Source organism: Piliocolobus tephrosceles, chromosome 15, assembly GCF_002776525.5.
Source record: "Piliocolobus tephrosceles isolate RC106 chromosome 15, ASM277652v3, whole genome shotgun sequence".
In the NCBI taxonomy this organism is placed as follows: domain Eukaryota; kingdom Metazoa; phylum Chordata; class Mammalia; order Primates; family Cercopithecidae; genus Piliocolobus; species Piliocolobus tephrosceles.
Genome location: NC_045448.1, coordinates 10,321,842 through 10,346,004, shown reverse-complemented (window position 1 = coordinate 10,346,004; position 24,163 = coordinate 10,321,842). Strand labels below are relative to the sequence as shown.

Below are 24,163 nucleotides of genomic sequence, written 5' to 3'. Positions count from 1 at the left end.
ATTGTCCCCCCCTTTTCCTCCCTCCCCCCTCCTCCATTTTCACCTCTTCTCAGACAACCACTTCTGCCTTTTTCGCTGATTATTTTGGTATGAATCTGTCTCTCTGTCTCCCTCCCTCCCTCTTGCCTGTCGTCCTACCTCTTAACATTTTAGTGTTAGGCATTATCTTTTGATAACTTTCCTTTCCAAGGAAGCTATATTGTGATTTTGATTAAGTTGGTATTCAGCATTACATTGTTGTAACTTTTGTTTTTTTTGAGACAGGGCCTGTTACCCAGGCTGGAGTACAGTGGCAAAATCATAGCTTACTGCAGCCTCAGTCTCTTGGGCTTAAGTGATCCTCCCACCTCAGCCTCTCAGGTAGCTGGGATTACAGGTGCACACCACACCCAGCTAATATATATGTATGTATATATTTTAGTAGAGATGAGGTCTCACTGTGTTGCCCGAGCTGGTCTCCAACTCCTGAGCTCAAGAGATCCTCCCACCTCAGCCTCCCAAAGTGCTGGGATGACAGGTACGAGCTACCATGCCTGGCCTATGTAGGTGCTATTTCCAGCCGAGTCAGTAGTAATCTGTGACTGCATTTCTTGTTCAATCTTTGTGTCCTTTGAAGTTAATAATTGTCTCTCTTGCTTGTTTTCTATGTAGTTACCACTAATCAACCCCCAATTTATGCCAGTTCTGTAAGTCTTATTTTGAGGTATTTAGATAGGTTAGACTTATACTTATTTACCTTCCTGAAGAAGTTGCTTCTAGAACTTTCTACCCCATTCCATTCTGGCCTGGTCACCTTCTAATCCTGGGACCTCCCTTTACTATTATCCTGTGGATTCAGTTCACCTCAACCCATGTTGGACAGAGAATTACAAGAACCTTCAGTTTCCTGAAGAAATATAGTTTCCAGCCTAGACAAGCAGTCAGTCCATGTGAGGGTATGGTAAATATTTTCAGACATGCAAGTTCTCAACAACAGCCAATTCCCCTTAAATGCTGTGTTTCCTTGGGAAGTTGCTAGAGGAGTTGCTTCTCTAAAATAACAGAAAGAGGAAGCGTCCTGGGAAACCTCACACAAAACGACTGTGCTGTGCTGCAAGCCCATCTCAGTCTAGAAGTTGGGTCTTCAGTGCTGCGGAATTTTCTTGAAAGAAAATTTCTATTAGTTTTTCCTGCCATGATCCATAGTTATTTTTTGGCAGTGAGGAATAAGAGTTTAAAAAGTGAATGAAAACTCTAGGTGGGGACAGGGTCCCTCAGTCACTGTGTGGTGACTTGGCCACACTGTCTGTTTGGAGAAGGACGCTGCACATGTCATTGCCTCTTAAGTCTTTCTCTTGGCTGGTCAGGTCCTCCTGCTTGGGGGTAAAGGCCTGGCTACCAGCATTCCTAGCACTGACCACCGTAGGTCACAAGAGGTTGGAGGGTTTCAGAGGGCACCTCACCCCCACGTGCCAGCCTTGCCCTCCCCTCTTTGTGGCCAGCACACCTCTCTTGCTCTTGCAGTGCCAACCCCAGCCAGACAACTCCTCAGTGGGAAAGGGCCAGGACCAGGCTTTCCAGAGCTGGGGTGTGATTTTAAATAGGCTTTCTGTCTGGCTCTCAAATTTTTATTACCCCTATTTCCTTTCCTTCTTTTAAGGGTTTATGTCCTTTTTAAAAAACTCCTTTTCTGTTGTTCTAGTGAGGTTTTAGGAGAGATTAGAAGAAGATACTAGTGTGCAAGCTACCATTTTTACTCAGAAGTCTGTACCAGCCTAACTTCATAGGTATCATAGCATTGAATGAACTAATTTGATTGGCCGGGGCACGGTGGCTCACGCCTGTAATCCCAGCACTTTGGGAGGCCTAGGCAGGCAAATCACCAGGTCAGGAGTTTGAGACCAGCCTGACGACATGGTGAAGCACCGTTTCCACTAAAAATACAAAAATTAGCCAGCTGTGGTGGTACGTGCCTATAATCCCAGCTACTTAGGAGGCTGAGGCAGGAGAATCGCTTAAACCCGAGACAGAGGTTGCAGTGAGCCAAGATCACACCACTGCACTCCAGTCGGGGTGACAGAGCAAGACCCCATCTCAAAAGAAAAAAAAAAAAAAGAACTAATTTGTTTCAAATGGCAGTCATTCTTCATATATGTTACTATGTAGCATCCCACTCAGGTAGACAGATACCATTCTTCCAGGTAGGACTGTGGTATGGACAGTACTTTAATGTTTTCTGTATTTTAATGGTAAAGTTGAGCATGTGTAGACAGGCGTTTATAGGATGAATCACTAGCCAGACACTTGTAAGCTCCTATAGAACATTAATAGCTATACCTTATCCTACTTTTTTCCTTAAGACAGCTGTGAAAACAGACAGACTAGGAAAAAACCCTGAAGGAAATATTTTTACAGATGGGTCAGAAGAGGTTTTATTTTATAGTTGTTCATCCAAAGCATACTTGTCTTTAGGCAAAGCAATTGATTTGTTTTAAATTAAGAAAAAAAGCTTAATACCAGCAACATACGTAGTCTTTGTAACATTTTATCTATTTATTAAATATGACTATTACTTTAATAAATATAGTAAGATGAAAAGAAAATATTTGCCCTTGGTGTTTTTTTAACCTGAAAATGTGTCATAGGCAGTTAGGTATTCATTTGAAAATATCTTTGACAATATCACCTGTCCGATACCTACAGATAACTCCAAAATGTACATCACAGCCCCCTTCTTTCTCCTGAGACATGGTGCCTAGTTCCCAGGCACCTAGTGGTGTCCGTCCGAATCCTGGTGCTCTTCTCCCTGTATCACAGGCATAGGCAGCCCTAAATGGAGCATGATTTCTTCCCCTTTACTCCACCCCTGCGTTTTTTCCTAATGCTCACCAGTGATGGATCCTAACTCAGTGTCGCCAGCTTTCTGGTTGCTTAAGCTACATGTTTGAGAGAGGTTTCTAACCGTTTTTAATTCTTAACCCTCCCACCTCCATAGCTGGATCTGTGAATTCTAATTTAGAACTGTATTTCACAATTATTCTTTCCTAAAAACTGTTCCCATTGCCCTAATTCAGACCATCTCTCTCGCCAGTTTCTTAAAATGGCTTCTTAGTCTTCTCATGATGCTAACTTCTTACTCGGCAGTCCGTCAGACATCATGCTGCTGCAGACTCTTGAAGCACAATTTTGGGTTGTTTGTTTGTTTGTGACAAGGTCTCTCTGTCACCCAGGCTGGAGTGCGTGGCATGATCTCAGCTCACCGCAGCCCTGATTTCCCAGGCTCACACGATCCTCCTACCTCGACCTTCCAAGTAGCTGGGACTACAGGCGTACACCACCACGCCTGACTAATTTTTTATATTTTGTGTAGACAGTGTCTTACCATGTTGCCCAAGCTGATCTCGAACTTCTGACCTCAGGCAGTCCTCCCACCTTGGCCTCCCAAAGTGCTGAGATTGCAGGTGTGAACCACCACCTGGCCAGAAGCACAGTTCTGTCATCTGAAGATTCTTGAAGCACACTTCTGTTGATCATCCATCTTCTCCTTCCTCCCTGCTTCCCTGTCTCCCTCCTTCTTCGTTTCTCTTCCTTTTCCTCTTCTTCCTCCCCCTCCTCCTCTTCGCTAGTGGTTTCTTCTTATATCTTCAAAATAACAGTCATGGTATTTAAAATCCTTTACAGTATGGCCTGATCAAAAAATTGTTTTTGAAATTGCATCATTCTTATGTCACCAGACTATTCACCACTTCTGTCTGCTGGAAATGCTGTTTCTTCAGATTTCTACTTGTTGAAACCTCATCTTTCAAGCCCCCTTCCTGATGCCACACCCCCCAAGGCCCCTCCTGGGGTGTCTTTTGTTGGGATTCCTTTATCTGTCCTCTCCTGTGACACTTTCAGCGTTACCGTTACCGAGCAGCCCTCAGAAGGGGCCTAGTAGCAAATGTGTTTGCAGTGTTTCTTCTTCCTTACTAGATTAGGATCAGGAACCCAATCTTACCTTTCTTTTTCCTGTCATCCTAAATCTTTCTTGGAAATGATGTTTAATCAGGGAAGACTTGTTGCATTTAATATCTCAGAATTTTAGGTAAGGGTTTATCTGTTTTTAGGTACATAGAAATAATAAACAGGCCAAGTTCCTTAATATCTTATGATTTATTAAACTTTTGTATAGGTCTGTCAGTATCACAAGTAATAGTCAGAACTCAACTGCCTGCAACCTTACTTACTCTCAACAGTGGAGAAATAGTAAAGTCGTCTGTTCAGCAGAGTCAGAGTCCATCACAGACAGGTCAGCTTTTTCCAGCAGTGTTCAGGGCTGTTTAGTCTGATTGACAAACAATTCTAAGTAGGCTGTTTGATCTGGCTTCCAAGCCTATAGCAGAGAAGGAACGACAAGACAGTCCTAAATGTGTAAGATTCTCTGTCATCTACTTAAGTGAACAGGTAAGTTTACAGTACAGTTTTAGAAAACTTTCCATTGAAAATGGTACAAATAAAAAGGAATTTAGTGTCAGTCCCAAGCTATCTAAATGGGTCTCAGTAGCCAAAGTTTTTGTGTCTGAAGGACACACAATATCCTTTGACGACAATTAGTTGACCTGAGGGGAAATACTGATGAAACCACCCTGTAGGGGATGGAAACGTCCCTTCTGTTTCCCAGTAACTCAGCTGGAATTGGTAAACTTACATCACCAGCTTCCTCCATCCCACCATGTGAGTTACTGACTTTGTATACTTTCTCTCCCAGTTTTGGAATCTGAAGTTGAAAGAATTGCTTATTTTAAGTCAGCGTAGTAACTAAGCTTTGTTTAAAAGCCCTGTTTTTAGGTACAGTGGCTTACACCTGTAATCCCAGTACTTTGGGAGGCCAAGGCATCAGAAACTGCTTGAGCCCGGGACTTCAAGACCAGCCTGGGCAATGTAGTGAGACCCATCTCTACAAAAAATAAAAAATTAGCCAGGTGCAGTGGTGCACCTGTGGTCCTAGCTACTTGGGAGGCTGACTGAGGTGGCAGGATCACTTGAGCCCAGGAGGTTGGGGCTGCAGTGAGCCGTGATTGTGCCACTGCACTCCAGCCTGGGTGACAGAGTGAGACCCTGTCTCTAAAACATAATAGAAGCCATGTTTTAAAAACTTACGTATTTTCTTGAAAGGTATTTTTTGCATTAAAATGTTAATTGAAGAAATTCTTTCTAATGCATTAAGCATAAAGTTAGCCAAAAGGCTCATTCTTAGCTCATTGTGTGTAATGGCCAACTGGTGTAGATCATCTGCAAAGTAGATTAGTAGAGGTTCTTTTGGTGGTGGCAGCTGAAACCTAGGGGCACATTGGAAGTCCTGGAAGAAATTTCATAACGAGTTAATAATGTATGCCTCATGCCGCTTATTAATTTATAAGAGAATCAGTGTTTTAAAACCATGTTTCTGGTCAAATTTTAATCAGATATTAACTTAAATTTTTACATACTTTTTCCTCCTTATAGAGTCTTCCTAGTATTCTCACTGATGATCGATTTAAAGTTATGTTTGAGAACCCTGACTTCCAAGTAGATGAAGAGAGTGAAGAATTTAGGCTTCTGAATCCACTTGTTTCAAAAATTAGTGAAAAAAGGAAAAAGAAGCTAAGACTCTTAGAGCAACAAGAACTGCGTCAAAAAGTAATGTACTCCTTATCATTTAGAATTTGCTACTGTTTCTTTAATATAATGTTTTCTTTGTAAGTTAGAAGAGTCTTCGATTATACTTGAGATGTAATTAATTCCATATTAAGTGATTAACAGTGGGCTTAGGAGTATTATCTTATTTAATTAAAGGCATTTCTCCTGATACATGCAGTGGAGTAGCTGTTAGGCACTCATTAATGGGCCAGTTGCTGCTTCAGAGAAAACAAGGGGTCTGTGTTTGACTGGGGGAAAGGAGTTGCTGCTTACTATTTTTATTCTCAGGAAGAGGAGGAAGAGCCGGAAGGAAAACCGAGTGATGCAGAAAGTTCGGAGAGTTCAGATGATGAAAAGGCCTGGGTTGAAGAGGTCAGGAAGCAACGCAGACTCCTCCAGCAGGAGGAAAAAGTGAAGCGACAGGAACGACTCAAGGAGGACCAGCAGACAGTCCTAAAGCCCCAGTTTTATGAGATCAAAGCAGGAGAAGAATTTAGAAGCTTCAAAGATTCTGCCACAAAGCAGAAACTGATGAAGTGAGTAGCACTGCCTGAGCACACAGTTGACATGTAGCCAAGCCTTTGCTTTTCCTCTGTGGCACATCGCCCTAAAGATGACATTTCTGTCTTTGGATGATGGAGGTGCAGAGGGTGGAGGGGACGAGGGAAGCGGGAGATAAGGCTGTGTGGGAGGTGATGTGAGGGAAGCACACAGGAGGCCTGAGGGGAGTGTTGCTGTTGAAGTACATTGGTCTCTAGGGGATTTACTTACTTGTCACAACTTTTTGAGGTGTATAGTTTACATGCAGTAAAATACAGGGTAGAGATAGCCTTATGAGTGTCAGTGGAACACTTTTAAGCTGCAGAAGCCACACACTTTCCTTGTCCTTGTTTTTTCCCCATGAGGTTCCCTCACCTACAAATACTTATTCTGTACCCTACAGATCAGTGGTTTGAAGCCTTTTGGACAGTGGTTGCTAGGAGATGACAACTTTTCTGCTTCTTCACAAAGTTATTTTAAAAAATTAGAACCTCGGTTATGTTTACCCCATCTCACTTTACCTGGTTATTGAAAAAGTTACTTGGAAAATTTGCCAGAAGTTTTAAGTCTTTTTCAGGAAAATTGAGAGATGAAAAAGAGTGGTATTCTAGAATAGGCAAATATGCAGAAAGAGGCAGAAAGTAGAATGGTGGTTGTCGAGTGTTTCATGGGTACAGAGTTTCAGGTTGGAGTATGAAAATGTGCTGGAAATAGTTGGTAGTGGTGGTTGTACAACAGTGTGAATGTACTTAATGCTGCTAAACTGTCTACTTAAAAATGAATAAAATGGTAAGTTTTATGTTATATTTACCCCTACTCCAAAAAAATTAACCTTCCCCAGAAAAGATAGTTTTATTTGAATAATTTTCAGTTGTCAGGGGTCTGCATGAGGAACAAGCTAGGTGTTAAGCCCAGGTTGTATATAAACTCTAAATTATGCAATTCTCTGCTTTGAGAATTCCTACGCAAAGTATTGATGCACAGGATTGGAATATGATAGACAGTCACAGGAGATGTCTTAAAAGAATAACTGGAATGTTTAGGGAGCCAAGGGAGCAGTCTTGAGGTGGAGCAGAAGGATTGGGCAGAATAGACGAGGTGTTAGCTTGGGGTCAGTACATTTCTGTACCTTGCACTTCTCCAGCTCCCAGCTCTCCATGCAGGAGAAGGTGTTTTTTCCGAAGTGGGAGGAGGAAAAGCGTGGGGAGGACATCAGTGAACTGGTGGAATTGTTTCTGGGGTTGAGGTGTATTTTATTCATCTTTATTTCACCATCTTCTAGCAAGTATCTGCAACACCAGATGTAATGAATCCTTCAATTTAGAATTCAGAAGCACCTCAAAATTCTGGTTCTGATGAACTAACAAAAGATATGTCCATGAATAAAGAAGCTAGTAGAGTTGACCCTTGGACAGCTTGAGGGCTAGGAGTGCCAATGCCCTGGAAAGTAAAAAAAAAAAATGTGCATTTAGGCTAGGCACGGTGGCTCATGCCTGTAATGCTAGCACTTTGGGAGGCCTAGGTGGGCGGATCATGAGGTCAGGCGATTGAGACCATCCTGGCCAACATGGTGAAATGCTGTCTCTACTAAAAATACAAAAATTAGCTGGTGTGGTGGTGCATGCCTGTAGTCCCAGCTACTCGGGAGGCTGAGGCAGGAGAATTATTTGAACCCGGGAGGCGGAAGTTGCAGTGAGCCGAGATCGCACCACTGCACTCCAGTCTGGCAACAGTGCTAGACTCCATCTCAAAAAAAAAAGAAGATATACACACACACACACACACACACACACACATATATGTATATATATATGCATTTAACCTTTTGTGTTACTTATTTATTTTCACTAGAAAGTCTAGACCTAACACATACAACTTTTGATTTCTCGAAAACTTTTTTTTTTTTTTTTAAACCTTCCTGGTGACTTAGATCCTAGAATATCCCTGAAAACGTTACTAATAGCCTACTGGTGACCAGAATTTTTAACAGTCAGGGGTCAATTGCCACATATTTTGTATGTTCCGCGTATCGTATACTGTACTCATACAATAAGATAAGTTGGAGGAAAGAAAATGTTATTAAGAAAATCATAAGGAAAGGAAAATATATTTACTATTCATTAGGTGGGAGAGGATCATTGTAAGGGTTTTCATCCTTGTTGTCTTCATGTGGAATAGTCTGAGGAGGAAGAAGAATAGGGATTGGTTTTCCTGTCTCAGGGGCAAAGACAGAACAGGAGGAAGTGGAAGGGAGGCAGGGGAGGCACATAATGGTGTTAACTTTTATCGGAAAAACTGTGTGTAAGTGGAGCAGTACAGTTCAAACCCATGTCGTTCGAGGGTCAACTCTAGTGTTCTTGATAGCTTTTGAAGATGTTTTCTTTACTGACCAACCTCACTTTTTAAAATAACATTCTTGAGATATAATTTATGTAACATACAATTAATCTACTAAAAGCGTGCAGTTCACTGGTTTTTAGTATATTCACAGAGTTCTGGAACCATCACCATAATTTTAGAACATTACCATCACCCCAAAAGGAAACCCCATGCCTCATGGGCAGTCACCCCACATCACCCCATATCCCATCCTGAGGCAGCCAGTAGTTTACTTTTCTGTCTCTATCGATTTGCCTGTTCTGACATCTCATGTAAAAGGAACTGTACGATGTGTGGCCTTTTGTGGCTGGCCTCTTTCTCTTAGCACAGTGTCTTTAATGTTCATCCGTGTTGTAGCATCTATTGGTATAGTCGGCCCTCTGTATCTGAGGGTTCCTCATCCGTAGATTCAACCAATATGGGTTGAAAATATTCAGAAAAAATTTGTAACTGTACTGAACATGTACGGACTTTTTTCTTGGCTTTATTCCCTAAACAATAGTATAAAAACTATGCATGTAGCATTTACATTGTATTAGGTATTATAAGTAATCTAGAGATAATTTAACATATAGGAGAAGATGTGCACAGGTTATATGGAAATAATCACACCATTTTATATGACTTGAACATCCATGGATTTTAGTATCCAAGGGAGGTCCTGGAACCAATTCCCTAGCGGATACCAAGGGACAACTCCACTCCATTTGTTTTTATTACCAAGTAATATTCCGGTGTATGTGTAGACCAGTTTCTGTATTCCTTCGTCAGTTGATGGACACTTGGGTAGTTTCCACTTTTTGGCTGTTAAGAATAATGCTGCTATGAACATTGGTTTATACAGTTTTACATGTGTTTTGCATGTTTTCATCTATGTGTAAGAATTGGAAGAAATTGCTGGTCATATAGTAACTCTTACGTTTAGCCTTTTCAGAAACCGGCAAACTTGTCCACAGGCTGTACCATTTTACATTCTCCAGCAGTGTGTGCAGCCTCACTTTTTATACAGCTGTTATGTGTAGGTGTTTTATTGGGAGTCCTGCTTGGTTTGTGCTGTTCTGGTTCTGTGGATTAAATTTATTTGTTGAGTATATGCTGTTTTTGTCTTGCTCTATTTACTGCTTTATCTCTGGTTCTTGATTAAGTACTTAGAATAGAGTGGGCACTTGAGAAATACTTGCTGAAAGTTGACTCTTCTTTGCCGTGACAACACATCAGGCAACGCAGAAGTTACTCTTTCAAAATCTGCTGAGAAAGGACTCATTTTCCCCATAGCCATTGACCAGGAAAATCTGGGGGCAGTTGTTTTGAGTGTGACCATGGCAACAGGAGGCTGTGATTTGGGGGTAGGCGGTCTGACTAATCTCTCTAACATTCTTCCTTTTGCCTGGGGGCTGTAGTAGGAAATGGAAGTATAAAACAAAGGGAATAAAAATTTATATCTAAGAATAAACCATAGCGATGTGAATAAACTGTAGTTAAACATTCTAAGTTAAATATCACCAAGTTAAACATTCTTACTAAGTTAAATATCACCAAGTTAAACATTCTTACTAAGTTAAATATCACCAAGTTAAACATTCTTACTAAGTTAAATATCACTAAGTTAAACATCCTTTTTGAGAACTATATAAGTGATAATATTTACATGAGTATTTAGTGAAGCATTAAACCATGATCCTTCAGAGAGCTAAAGTGACTCTGTATGTTTATTCTGCAAGTTACCGCAAGCCAGTCAACAAGAGACAACATCAGATTGAATGTGTTCTATTTAAATGTTGACTTGGACTTGCCCAGCTTTAAAACTGTTTCTATAAAGGGAAAGGTGGATCATGAATGGTAACTGGAGACTTGAGCGAGCTGTCTGCGTTGCTTGGTGTGGTCATATGGCTTTAGATAAACGTGTGTCTGTTGACATGTATTTTTATGCCTTACAGTGTGCTAACGTTGTTTGTGAGTCTGTTCATCCACTTAGCCTCTCCACCACCCATTCATCAAGCATTTATCAACTGCTCAGTGCGAGCAGACCCGCGTTCTAGACCCAGGGGATGGAAAGAAAGACATGGCCTGTGTACCTGAAGCATTCATGGGAAAGAAGCATAAGAAAGAAGGAGCTGAATTTGGGGGGCCTTGAAGTCATATGGAAACTGGTTGTGGAAAGATGCAGAGTGGAGCACTCAGGGCTGGTGGGAAAGATAGCATTCCTGGCAGAGGCACAGCGCAGCCACAGGCGGGCCGTGCGAAGGGTGGGGGGTGCCTTCCTGCAGCCAGAGCACTGGGTGCCTGAAGGGGTGGCTGAGCAAGCACTGGAAAGCCACAATCTGAACAGCTTAGATGAATGGGATCAAATCTATTCCAACCCCTCCCCTAGTATTATAAGTACTTTTATAATAAAAGCAGTACATGTTTGTTATAGCAAATAAAAGCATAGGCATAAAAAGTCCCTAATCCCGGAAACCCATTAGCAAAATATCTCCATTTTAGAAAGACAATGTGCGGAGAAGCTGGACACCCAGAGACCAGCTCTCAAACTATTAGAATTGTCCCAGTTAGAAGGGCCACAGGCCTGAATAATGGGGTGGAGAGGAGCAGACAGACCAGAAGACTAAGAGTGAGAAAGAAAAATGGGCACGAACTCCACCGTCGGTTCCTGATAATATCAAAGGAGAAGGGAATAGTCAGGGATGATGTGGAGATGTCTAGCAATGTTGCCCTTGAGGTAAAAAATACAGAATGCAGAGTAGGTTTAGGGCTAAAAGTAATGAGCTGGGTTTTGTGCACGTTAAATAAATGGAGCCCATGCGTCTTCTGTGTTACATTCAGTAAATCAATGGCAGTGCCCATCAGGCCCAGGAAGAGGAGGCTGGAGATGTCAGTTTGAGAAATACCAGCCTTTGCTGTGTGGTCAAGATCATGAATAAAAAGAGATTTACTATTATTGTGTAGAGTAAGATTAGGGCTAAGAATGGAAGCTTGGGGAAAAATATTTTACTTGAATCTGTGATAAAATCCATACCATACACCTCTCTAGAGAAAATTACAAATGTCTATGATGTATTTGCATAGAATTTTAGAGACTTCACAGATGTACTGATTGCCTAGGACTAAGAATTCTGTTAGAAAGCAGACAAAGAAGAAGATGGGCAGTAACAAGCTGAGAGGAAAACTGGCAAGGGCCAAACCTGGAGCGTGTCTCAGGCAAGGGAGTGGTCCTGACACCCAGCGGAGCAGAGAAGCCCAGGCACGAAGGCTGGGGAAAGGCCAGTATGCAGCTGGCCTCACTGGCACTGTTTCTCAGTCCCGTCAAATGACCAACTGCAGTAGAGAGACGAGTGACTGGGAGATAGAAAACACGATAAACAGTTAGTGTAGGTAAGTCTTTCAAGAAATTTGGTGGTGAAAGAAAGGGATGAAAGCCAATAACTTGATTATAGACTCGAGAGACGTGATTTGTTAGTAGGCAGAGAAGACTCAGCCACAGAAAGGGGATAGTAAGGAATTGAGAGAATTGAGTCAATTGACAAAGTAGCATCTGGTAAGGAACCGGGTGGCAGTGGGCCCGAGTACCAGGTAAGGAGAGCCTCAGAAAAGACAAGGTGTGCATCCTCAGCGACACGGAGGAAAGAACTCCAGATGCATGGACATAGGGGACATAATTCTGGTTAGAGGTAGAAAGATTGGGAAGGCCATGCTTGTTGGCCTCAGGAATCTGGGCACATCAGCCTTTTCTGGTATCTGGAGCAGCCGTGACCTGCAAGTCACGTGACCTGCAAGGAGTGGAGCTGTGTGCGTTGGTGAACAGTGGAAGAAGAGAGTCCTTAGAATGAAAACTCTCCACATTTCAATAGATGGGGATAACTTCTCTTCTTGGGTAGTCAATATTAGCTTCCAGGCAGCCTTTCAGTTCCATTTATGAAAGCATTCTTTGAATGGTTTCATATGCCCTGTGGTAGGTCCTAGAAATTGTTTAAGACAGTTCCTGCCTTTGGGGAGTTCATCTTCTTCACCGGGTAGCTTGGTAGCTTTGGGTGGGCTTTTTATCATGTCTGCAGCATTATCCACTTTGTTAGTTAATATGGCACGTTTTTACTCTTCAGCTCACGTTCCTCTGATAGTGGATAAGAGCCGAGGTAATGCAGCTTTGTTTTAATATAAGCATTTAAAAATCTAATCTGGGAAGTAATTAAATTCCAGACTTACATTTTTAAAAAGAGAATCTTGTATTACTCAATGAATATGTCCTCAGTACTATGGAGGCATGTTATCATTGTAATACTTAAGAGTGTGGACTGAAGGTTAAAGCCTCTCCTCTCCCCCACCTCCCTCCCTGAGGTCATGGCTGTGTGCGCACCATACTTCTCGCCTTTAAGAAATACATTCACTCCTATATGTGTCCACACTCACAGGTCTATACTTGTAGCTTTTTTTCTTTAACGTGAATGGTTCATACTCTTTATGTTATTTTTTGAGATGGATCTCATGCTGTTGCCCAGGCTAGAGTGCAGAGGCGCAGTCATGGTTCACTGCAGCCTCGATCTGTTGGGCGCAAATGATCCTCCCACCTCACCCTCCTGAGTAGCTGCGACTACAGGCCACCACATGCGGCTAATTGTTAAATTTTTTTGTCCAGTTGGGGTCTCATTTTGTTGCCCGAACTGGTCTTGAACTTCTGGCCTCACAACATCCTCCTACCTCAGCCTCCCAAAGTGCTGGAATTGCAGGCATGAGCCACTGTGCCCAGCCTAATTATACTGTTTAACTTGCTCTTTTCATTTAACAGCAAGTCTTGGAAATGTTTCTTTATAAGTACAGTAGGCTTACCTTCTGGCTGCATAAATATTTCATAAGGTGGATGTGCTGTCATTTATGTAACTGTTCCTCTAACTGTGGGTGTTTAGGTTGCTGCTTTTTCTTTTACCCTTTTCACAGTCACAAATATGTACGCACACGGACAAGTATTTCTTTAGAGTATATGCCTAATAGGAGTTTGCTGGATCAGCAGGGGTTGTGATAGAGACTGCCAGATCACCCTCCAAAAAGGCTTGAGCACTTTGCACTCTGGCCAGGGCACCTGTTTCCCCACACCCCAGCATCGCCGGACGTTAGGAATCTGAAATCTTCGTTATGCCTATAGAAGAGGCATCAGATTTGATGGTTGCCTGAGTTTCAGTCTCTTGAAATAGGGCCTTTGAAGCAATACGTGGAAACAGAAAGCATTCAAATAAAGTTTTTAGTAAACTTTATGGCATATGTAAATATCTGTCCGAGGTAGTTATTTAAAGCAAAGTACTTAAATTTAAAAAATATTTAATCCTTTATCTGCGGATTCTCTTTCTCTGTTTTCTAATTTATTCCCTCTGGTATAGACTGTGGAGCGGGGGAGCTCCTTTAATTAGAGTTAATTAACTCTTCTCAATTCTGTCCTGAAGCACATGCCTTTATGAATATGACCCCCACCCCCCACACTGCCCCTTCCCTGCAGCGGGATTCAAAACCTCTCATCTGAGGAGCATTAAGTTTTAATTAAATATGTGTGTGTGCACGTGTGTTCGTATTCCAAAACCCCAAAGTAAATCAGTCAGCCTTCCTGGTGCATCTAAATATTTAATTTGATTTTCTTCCTTGTAGTTTCTGCCCACTTTCCTTTTTATTTTAAGATAAATATACTAATAATCTCGTTTCTTCCCCTGGGAGCTTTCTGCATTCTATACTGAGTAATTCTACCCACTTTTAACATTGTAAAGCCTATATCTGTTTTCTTACCAATCACAAGTTTGGGGATTGTTTTTATCTACTTGTTCCAATTAGATTTTCCCTAGAATCCTTTACTATAAACCAATGAACAAGTCCCCCATGGCTGTCAGACCTAAAGTAAAGCCTAGGCAGGGAAAAGAAGTAGGGGCGGGGTGTGGGGGAGGGCAGAGGAGGGGGAGGGGAAGGCCAGTTCTGCAGTCCTCCTCTGCCACCTTCCAGTGTCCTGGAAGAAACATGCTGAGAAGCGCATGCAGTGTGGTGTTCTGCCTTTTGTTTTTCTGTTCAATAAGGAGTTTTCAGGTGTTCCTACAGCAGTGTCTACTTAGGTCATCTCTGACCAAAGTCACACTCAAGAAGCAGGCTGTGGAACTGCTGGTTAGCAAACGCTTTCAGTAAACTGACTTTCAAAGGGAGGGAAGTGGAACTTCTTTAATGTAGAAATCTCCACACATGGTCTCTGTGTCTGATCTTCTGCCATGGCTTGTTCCAAAACTCAGCTTGTCTTTCCAAATAGCCTAGACAGAACAAGTTTTTACAAGTGCACATTGAAAGTACATTGAGAGAAACCCCAGAATGTGTATGCCCTATCATGGAGGAAGTAAGGTCATTCTTAACAGAGTAATAATTGCCCACAATTGACTGGAAAAGTCTTTTTCTTCCTAAATTAGTGTTTTCTGTATACCATCTTCTCTCAGTGGTTATATAGTTATTCGGAATTCCTGTTAACTTTTTTTTTTTTAAGTGAAAGCAAGTTTATGAAGAAAGTAAAGGAATAAAAGAATGGCTACTCCCTAGCACAGCAGCCCTGTTAACTTTGAAACTTCAGAGTTTATAGCTATGAAAAGAAAGAAGAATGAAATGAGCAGGTTGAGGAATTTGCTGAGGCTCACATAATTCACATGCACACTACAGTCCATTTACACTTTACTTTTGAATTGTTAGAAGAAAAAAAAGCTAACCTAAATCTTAATTTCATTCCGTTTGTCATGTGGAAGCTTGTCATTGAGAATACTTAATGAACAAGTTTCCTGAACAAAACTGTGTAAATCAAGTATGGTTTGACACTCCCCTGGAAACCAGCAATTCTGAAATTGGAATCGGGCTTAGAACTGAATCCTTACGTGGCCTGCAGCGAGTCATTTCACATCCTACCTCCCTTTTCTGCCATCTATAAAGGATAAATACTTCTGTCTCAGGGATATTGAAAGGATTAATTAGTTAGTCTATAAAGAACTTTGAAGATGAAAAGTACTTTAAAAGTGCTTCTTAATAACATTATTGCTTAGAAAAGAGTGCCACTTTTATGCTAACCACTTTATGTCTCAAATTATATAAAGAAGGTATGTTTAGTACATTACTACAAGTTGTAAACTAGAGATAAATTTCTCATGGTGTGAACATCAAACATTAGCTTCAGAATTTCAAAGAAGGATCACTTTGTCTTGGGGATCATTTAGGAGCTGTGTTCTCTTCAGTAGTTAGTTACAAAGATCGTATTTCAGGGAAAAGAAGACCCTTTCACACAGTTCAGCCTTTTTTTTTTCTTCAGTCAGGTTTCTTAGCCCTCACTTTAAAGGGCTGCGTTGAATGTGATTTGGGGCAGGGAGGGCAGGAGATGCAGTATACTATTTTTGAGGAGGGAACAGAATAGAAGAGAACCATATTCTTTATTTTGTCTTGCATCTCATCTCTCTCAGTCTTATCAGGGGAATAAGAATCTATTGCTTTAGCCATTTCTAGAAAAGTTAGAGTAACTGTTTAAACATACTGAAAATATATATCATTAGGCTTAATTCAGTTTATTTCCCTCTAAACCAAGTTAACAAAAAGGGCCAGTGTTGTAGTTTATAATAAAAAATTATTATAACATGCAGTGAAGTTTCATATAACGGGTACAAAATTCATACTTAACCTTTTTATTGGAAAGCAGAGTGGGGTTGTGTTCATTATACAGATAACAGTGAAATGCAGGGCACAGCAGACTGTATCAGAGACACAGATTATATAAAGAGAGCCTGGAAAAATTTGGAAAATGTGATCAAGAAATGAGATTTAAATTTGGGATAAAGTATGTCAGAAAGAGTAAGTCAAGTAAGAAACTAGAAGGAAAGATACCTGGAGAGATAGCAGTGACTAGAGCTGAATCAGGTAGAATTACCCGAAGTGTAATTCCTTTGTTTTCTCTCAGTGTCATCAGACAGATTCATGTTTCGAGCTGTGCATGCTGTGGGATCATGGCTTGCAGTCTACTGAGTTAAGACTGAGTGAAGGAAAAACAAGAATTTTCATAGCTCTTCTCTGTGACTTGACCTGGAGGACTTAATTTGTGCTCATTCCTTTGTGAAAGGTGGACGAGTGGCTGAAATACTCACATACCTAATTTGTGTATTGTTTAAATATATCATTATATCATAAATGCCATTATGACCATTATGATCAATTACAGGCTTCAGAAGTAGATTGCTCTTTGCATTTGGTCTTCAGAAATATGATTGATTTTAGTAAAAAAAGTGGCAGGCATTGAAGTGTTTGATACTGCCACTTAAGATATTAAATTAGTGGGTGTTTTTGCCAGCCATTGTTTTATAGTCTATCTCTGGAATATGAATAATGACTATTTGAGTGCACCTAATTCTTTCAATTTATTGTGTTAAGTGAATGATACTTTCATTTACGTGTGTAAATATTTTTCTTCGCAATCAATTCTAATCAAAACTTGTTTCAAATAGTAAATTAAAACATAATTTTAATTAATGTGGCATTCTTTTAAATTTCCCGTAGCAAAACTCTTGAAGATCGTTTGAAAATTGAAGCAAAAAATGGGACGCTGAGTGTATCCGATACCACTGTTGGCAGCAAACAATTGACATTCACATTAAAGAGGGTGAGTTATCTTTTATTGTTATTTTTTAATTCACAAAATAATAATAGGCTTTCAATAGTATTTTGTGTATGTGTCCTAAGACCAGCCTTCTCACACCTCTCCCCTATTGAGGAAGCTGTGTTCCCTGTTCTAGCGTTTTCCTTGCAACCAGAGCCCCTGGTGGGCCAAGAGCACAGTGTGTGACTACAGCAGAGCCAGGAGTGTCACTGGTGTCCCAAGGGAGACAGGGATTTAGTGGCCCTGGAGTTAGCTCTGTTGGAGATGAACCAGCTGTCTTGGTTTCTGGATTGCTCTGTGGCCTGAGGTGTGGCTTGTAAAGCAAAAGTCCCATCCTGACCCTCTAAGGATGTAGGGCTACCTCGCATGTATGTGGACTTTGAAGAAGACTGGGAATTGGTAAGTTCTGATACCTCGTGACAGTCACACCCAGCTTGCCCAGATATTATCATTTTAGAAGACAAATTCCTCTGCTGGTGGTCATCCTATCCTAAATTGATTTATAAGATCCATCTTTTTAGCCACGGGTAATAATGCCTGTCACACATTGTAGGGAGAGTAAGCTGCTTAAGTATTTACTGTTAACTGGATCCAGTTGTATTTCTCAAAAGAATTTTTTCTCATTCGTAGTCAATCCTCTTCAATATAGTCACCAAATAGAACGACAAAGATTTCATCCCCTTTTTTTTTTCCTAAGCAGTAGTAGGGAGATTATTCTTTTTTAAAATTGAGATATAATTCACAGACCATATGCTCCTTCTAAAGTGTACAATTCAGTGATTCTTAGTGTATTCACTGAGTTGGGCAACCATCACACTATGTAATTCCAAAACATTTTCATCACCCCAGAAAGAAGCCCTATACCCTTTAGCATTTACCCCCATATTTTCATCCCCCAGCCCCTGGCAACCACTAATCTACTTCCTGTCTCTATAGCTTTGCCTGTTCTGGACATTTCATACAGATGGAATCATTCAATGTGAGAAGTCTTTCGTAACTGGCTTCTTTCACTGAGCATAATGTTTTCAAGGTTTATTCATTCAATGGTGTAGCTTTGCATCGGAATTGCGTTTCTTTTTATGGCTGAATAATATACCATTGTATGTATATAACACATTTTGCTATTCATTCTTTTTTAAGGGACACTTGGGTTGTGTTCTTTTGGGGGAAGTGATTAATAATCTGCTATGAAAATGAATGTGTAAATTTTTTCATGAACATGTGTTTTCATTTATCTTGGGTCTATACCTAGGAGCAGAATTGCTGCGTCATACAGCATAGCTATTTAACTTTTTAAGAAACCTGTCAGACCGTTTTCCAAAGTGGCTGCACCGTTTTACATTCCCACCAGGCAGCATATGAGGGTTGCAGGTTTCCACGTCCACACCAAACCTGTTGCTGTCTGTCATCTTTATTATAGCCATGCTAGTGGATGTGAGTGGTGTGTTGTTTGATTTGCGGTCCCTAATGACTAATGAGTTGAGCATTTTATCATGTGCTTATTGGTCATTTGTGTATCATCTCTGGAGAACCACCTCGTCACATCCTGTACCTGTTCCTCTCTGATTTCTCTAAAATTTTCCCAACCTGCATCAGGAGGCTTGCCAAGTAATTAAAAAAACTTCATTATTCTAAGTGCAAAAAGCTTTTCAGTTAATTCTGTCTGCTGAGAGCAAATTTGCCCTCTTACATTTATCACTTATATCAGCCAAATACACATTCGGAGGGACCTCATTGTGCCTCTTCCTAATTTCTTATCAATTTTCTTTATACCTTAAAGCAATCCTTGATTCCCTCTGAAACTCAAATGATGTCAAATGGGGCAGGAGCAGCACAGCCTGGAAGGATCCCAGGTCTGCAGCGCAGCCACCTCAGCTCCTGCAGAGGCCCCTCTGCTGGGTTGAGTGAGCACCTACTTTGCAGAAACCTGAAAATACAAGCCTTTTCCCACTGTTTTCTAAATTGGAAGGAACTGAGTTGAAGATCAGTTTAAAATTTGTAGTAAAATGAAAATAAGATGGCTCCAAAATTATATTTTTGTTTATAAAAAAAGTATTAAGAATTGCTTAAATTAAGTTATGGCCTCATAACTGAATCAGGCAGAGGCTTTGAAACTGTTTTTGAGGAATGTGTCAATTAATGTTTGATGTGTTTGTTTCCTTACTTGGTAAACATTTTGATTATTAAATCTCAGTTTTACTTGAGTTCAGGTGTTCAGTAAATTTTACTTATTCAGGCAATCGTTCACAGAAGTCTCTTTTTATACTGCATGTTTGATATGCTCAGGTAGAATCTTGACTTTTCCCCATATTTGCATGTGTATCTCCTAAAATTTCAGTAAAATTTAAGAGAAAAAATCTATGCTTTAATGTCGTTTAAGATTGTATAGTGATAAAACCGGGATTCAGTCGCAAATCTAATTTCAAAATTCCATTTAGTACAGTTCCTCATCAAGACTGAGGCTGTTGCTGATACAAGTGTGCCTGTCTGCACCTGTCCTTCTCCTCCCTCTGTGACAGGAGTGCTGGAGGCTGTGGTGAAGTAGTAGGGAAGAGGAGGCAGGAGCACCCGGGAGAAGCGCTAACAGGCCCATAGATCCTCCTGGATCCGCCACATGGCGGCAAGGCCTTCCGATGAAGCCGTGAGAGAGAGGCTAGTCCTAGTCCTTTTTCTGCATGGAAATTTGTCTGCAGAACAATAGCCACTGCTTACAAGCTCCTCTCCAAGCTCCTACCTTGGTGGAGAAAGTCTGGCAGAGCTTCCCACCATGTGTTCCAGGAGATTTAAATAGTGACCCTGGAAGATTACTTTTGCTATCAGACAGATAAGGGAAAAACCTTGGACTGATGTCCATGTTGAAGACTCATGAAGGTGCCTTAACTTAGAAGCTCCAACACACCTTGTTTATCTGTATTTAGCACATCATTTTCCAAAATTATATGAAGAAACTTTTTCTTTTCCTTTTTTTTTTTTTCTTTCTTTTTTTCAAGACAGAGTCTCGCTCTGTCTCCCAGGCTGGAGTGCAGTGGTGCAATCTCAGCTTGCTACAAGCTCCACCTCCCGGGTTCACACCATTCTCCTCCCTCAGCCTCCCAAGTAGCTGGCACTACAGGCCCCCACCACCACACCCAGCTAATTTTTTGTATTTTTAGTAAAGACGGGGTTTCACCGTGTTAGCCAGGATGGTCTCGATCTCCTGACCTTGTGATCAGCCTGCCTCAGTCTCCCAAAGTGCTGGGATTACAGGCGTGAGCCACCACATCTTGCCTGAAGAAACCTTTTTAAAATAAATGCTGATTAACATGAAGAAGCAAAATATTGAATAACTGGTATTGGTTCACTATACAGGGCTCCTGGTGATGTCGTCACTTGCTCAGCTAGGGAGTATTAGGAGTTCTGAGTTTTCCATTAATGCGTGTGTATTGATGCCTGCCCTGTGCTTCATGCTAGGGACAGACATGGCTCTTGCCACCACAGTTCTCAGTCTATTGGGAGAGAGAGACAGTGGGTAAAAATTATATATACCTCTAATTATGTCATTAGAACTGTGGCAAGTGCTTCAAAGGTGAGCAGAGGGCTGTGAGATTGTTTGGTAAAGGACCAAACTTTGCACAGTTTCAGTAAGCACAGGACTGAACTGACATAGTATTTCTATTTTTTTTTTTTTAAATCCTCCAGCTGTTGCATGGAGAGTTGCCTTAAGGGGTATTTGAGAGGAAGCAGAGCACAAGGAAGGCAGCTCCGTGGTGGCCATGGTTTGGACGGGCAGCAGCCTGGGCTCGGGTGGTGCCCTCCAAGACAGAGCACAGTGGAGGAGTTTGGGACGCACTTCAGAATACACAGGACAGGATTTACTTTGAAAAGACAGTCAAAGAATGGTAATAATCAGAGAAGGGACTTAAAGAATTATTCAGAAACCCAGTTTAAGAGCTTCTTAGAATAGGAGAAATGCATCTTTTTTTTTTTTTTTTTTTTTTTGACATTACAAATTGCTTTCCTTCCCCACTATTCTCTCACTTTCAACTGTTTAATTTTAGAAGATTGGGTAATATCCACAAGAGGTGAATGTGGAGACTTTCTCTTCAAGGGTAACATACAGATGCATGTTTTGTGTTAGGTGTGTAGAAAATACAGATCCTGGCCGGGCGTGGTGGTGCACGCCTGAAATCCCAGCACTTTGGGAGGCTGAGATGGGTGGATCACGAGGTCAAGAGATTGAGACCATCCTGGACAACACGGTGAAACCCCATCTCTACTAAAAATACAAAAAATATAGCTGGGCATGGTGGTGGGTGCCTATAGTCCCAGCTACTCGGGAAGCTGAGGCAGAGAATGGCGTAAACCCGGGAGGCAGGGCTTGCAGTGAACAGAGATCGCGCCACTGCACTCCAGCCTGGGTGACAGAGGGAGACTCCATCTCAAAAAAAAAAAAAAAGAAAGAAAGAAACTAGCCAGGCGTGGTCACCTGTAGTCCCAGCTACTCTGGAGGCTGAGGCGGGGGAATCACTTGAATCGGGAGGCAGAGGTTGCAGTGAGCTGAGAGTGTGCCATTGCACTCCAGCCTGGCAACAGAGCGAGACTCCATCTCAAAACAAGAAAAAGAAAAAGAAAATGCAGATCCCAGTGAAGCAGGTTCCCTGGGTGTCCATAAGGCAATGCTTTTCTACTTTGTCAACTGAGGCCCCTGACAGTGCTTTCTCAGTTTACCATCTGTGCAGTTCCACCACTAAGAATTTTTTTTTTTTTTTTTTGAGCTTTACATTCAGGAGTTTGTATTTTGAAAACCATCAAATGTGTTTTTAAAACTGTATAACTCTTACTTTGTTGTGGCTTCTGCATTGATAATCTTCTAAGGATTTCTGCTGAAAGTAGTTAAACCATTTGGAGCTAGGGATGGGTAGGGAGGAGTTCCAGCTCCCATGTGAGCCAATGAGCATTGAGAACAAAAGTGAGCACCTTTCCAGCAGTCAGCCCGGGAGTCCACGTGCTTACTGCAGCTGTGAACTTGGGCACCGTCTGCCTAGCTTTTATCAGTGATTAATGAAGCAGTTTGCTGCTTTTAAGGAAGGAGAGGTGGAGTTTTGGGCAACAGCTAAAAATTCTTGGGAGCAAGTTCTATGAATGAGTGTTTTAATAATGTACTTTTAGTACATTTAAGTATTTTTTTCTTTTGTTTTTAAAAACAGTGGGAATAAACGAATGGCTCTAGTTTGTAAACAAAGATCTCTAAAAGGAAAGTGGACACTCTGTAAGTGATATCATCTTCAAGGTGGCTCTTTTGTAGGCTCTTTTAAAACAACACAGTGGTCGTGAGTGTGTTGGTTGAAGAACCAGTCTCCTACTTTGTAGTAGACTGGTCTATCAGGGCCCTTCTCTTGCCTGGGGTTCAGAATTTCTGCTTTTGCATTGATGGTGAAAGTTGGCCTTGGTCCTGCTGTTTCTGCCAGGGTAGCATTTGTCAGAGCAGAGTCCAGGCAGCCCCACCATGTCCCCTGGAGCCTGTGGGCAGCGTTTCTCCTGGCTGCAGGTCTGAGATTGGTGGCAGTACTGTTGGCATCCTGACGGTTACCAGAAAAGAGGTGTAGCATTGTCTCTGTTTCCCTCCACTCATTTAATTTTCTCTTTTAGTCTGAACAGCAGAAGAAGCAACAGGAGGCTGAGAAACTGCATCGACAAGAAAGGAAAAGACTCCGTCGTTCAGCCGGACACCTGAAGTCAAGACACAAAAGAGGACGGTCGTTTCATTGATTTGGGAAGTGATCCTACCTGTGATTAGGGAGGGGTACGTCTCCCCCAAACTGATCGTCATTAAGAGTGTTCAACACAGATAAGGGAACACACATTTTTAAAGTTCCATGTACATTCTTGTACACAGAGGTAAAGATTTGAAAACCTGTGCTTTGTGGATTGGACTTTGAGGCTGGGCTCTGCCGATGGCCACCACATAGCCCCAAGGGTGTGCTTGCAAGTCATTGCTCCTGGAAACATTGTCCTTTCCCCGTGGTTTTAATCATGTAAACCAGGTTGGGGTTTTTTTAATATTGTGAAATGTACACCATGAAATGAAAGGTTTATCCTGTGCTAGAAGCCAAGATTTATCGTGCTCTAGGAACTTTGTTCCTACACTGCCTACTGCCATTCATGATTAAACCATCCGGAAATACCATCCCTGTTTTACCTGGTATCTGTGTATTGCCTGTGTTTATGTTTATAAGTGTATGTTGATAGGTTTGTTTGGCTTGTTTATGTACTAGTTTGGGATTTGTTTTTAAATAATTTATACCAAGAGAGTATAATCTAATGGTGCAGGTTGAGAGTGTCCCAAATCCAAAAATCTAAAACTGTTTGAGCACTGTATTTATCTGTTCTTGCCCTGCTAGAGAGAAGTACCTGAAACTGGGTAATTTATAAGTACAGAAAAAAGGTTTAATTGACTCACAGTTCTGCAGGTGGTACAGGAAGCATGGCTCTGGAGGCCCCGGGAAGCTTACTATCGTGGCGGAAGGTGAAGCACCAGCAGGCATGTCCTGCATGGCTAGAGCTGGGGGAAGAGGGCAAAGGGGGAGATGGTACACACTTTCAAACACCAGATCTCCAAGAACTCACTAGCACAGAATAACAAGGGGAAGGTCCGGCCCTATGATTCAGTCACCTCCCTCCAGGCCTCTCCTCCAGCACCGGAGATTGCAATTTGACATGAGATTTGTGTGGGGACACAGGGCAAAACCATATTGAGCACTGACATGACATTGGAGGAAAATGCTCATGAGAGCTTTTCAGGTTTTGGATTTTCAGATTTGGGATACTTGCCTAGTGAATATAATACAAATATTCCAAAACACAAAAAAAATCCAAAGTCTAAAAGACTTCTGCTCCCAAGCATTTCAGATAAGGGATACCCAACCTGTAATAATGGGAAACTAGCAGTAGAGGCTGCTGGTTAATCTTGGCACCAGTTTAATTACAGGTTGT

At 41.5% G+C, this 24,163-nt stretch overlaps 1 protein-coding gene across 1 annotated transcript in view; it reads left to right on the top strand.

The window, feature by feature from the left end:
- The window catches only part of NOL10 (nucleolar protein 10), a 112,247-nt gene extending 88,881 nt beyond the window's left edge, over positions 1–23,366 (top strand). Inside the window, exons 18-21 of the mRNA XM_026454701.2 lie at positions 5,464–5,637; positions 5,926–6,173; positions 17,092–17,194; positions 22,820–23,366. Of these exons, the coding sequence (XP_026310486.1) occupies positions 5,464–5,637; positions 5,926–6,173; positions 17,092–17,194; positions 22,820–22,939 (645 nt within the window). The 3' untranslated portion in view covers positions 22,940–23,366. The remainder of the gene's footprint in view (positions 1–5,463; positions 5,638–5,925; positions 6,174–17,091; positions 17,195–22,819) is intronic.
- Positions 23,367–24,163: the final 797 nt, after the last annotated feature.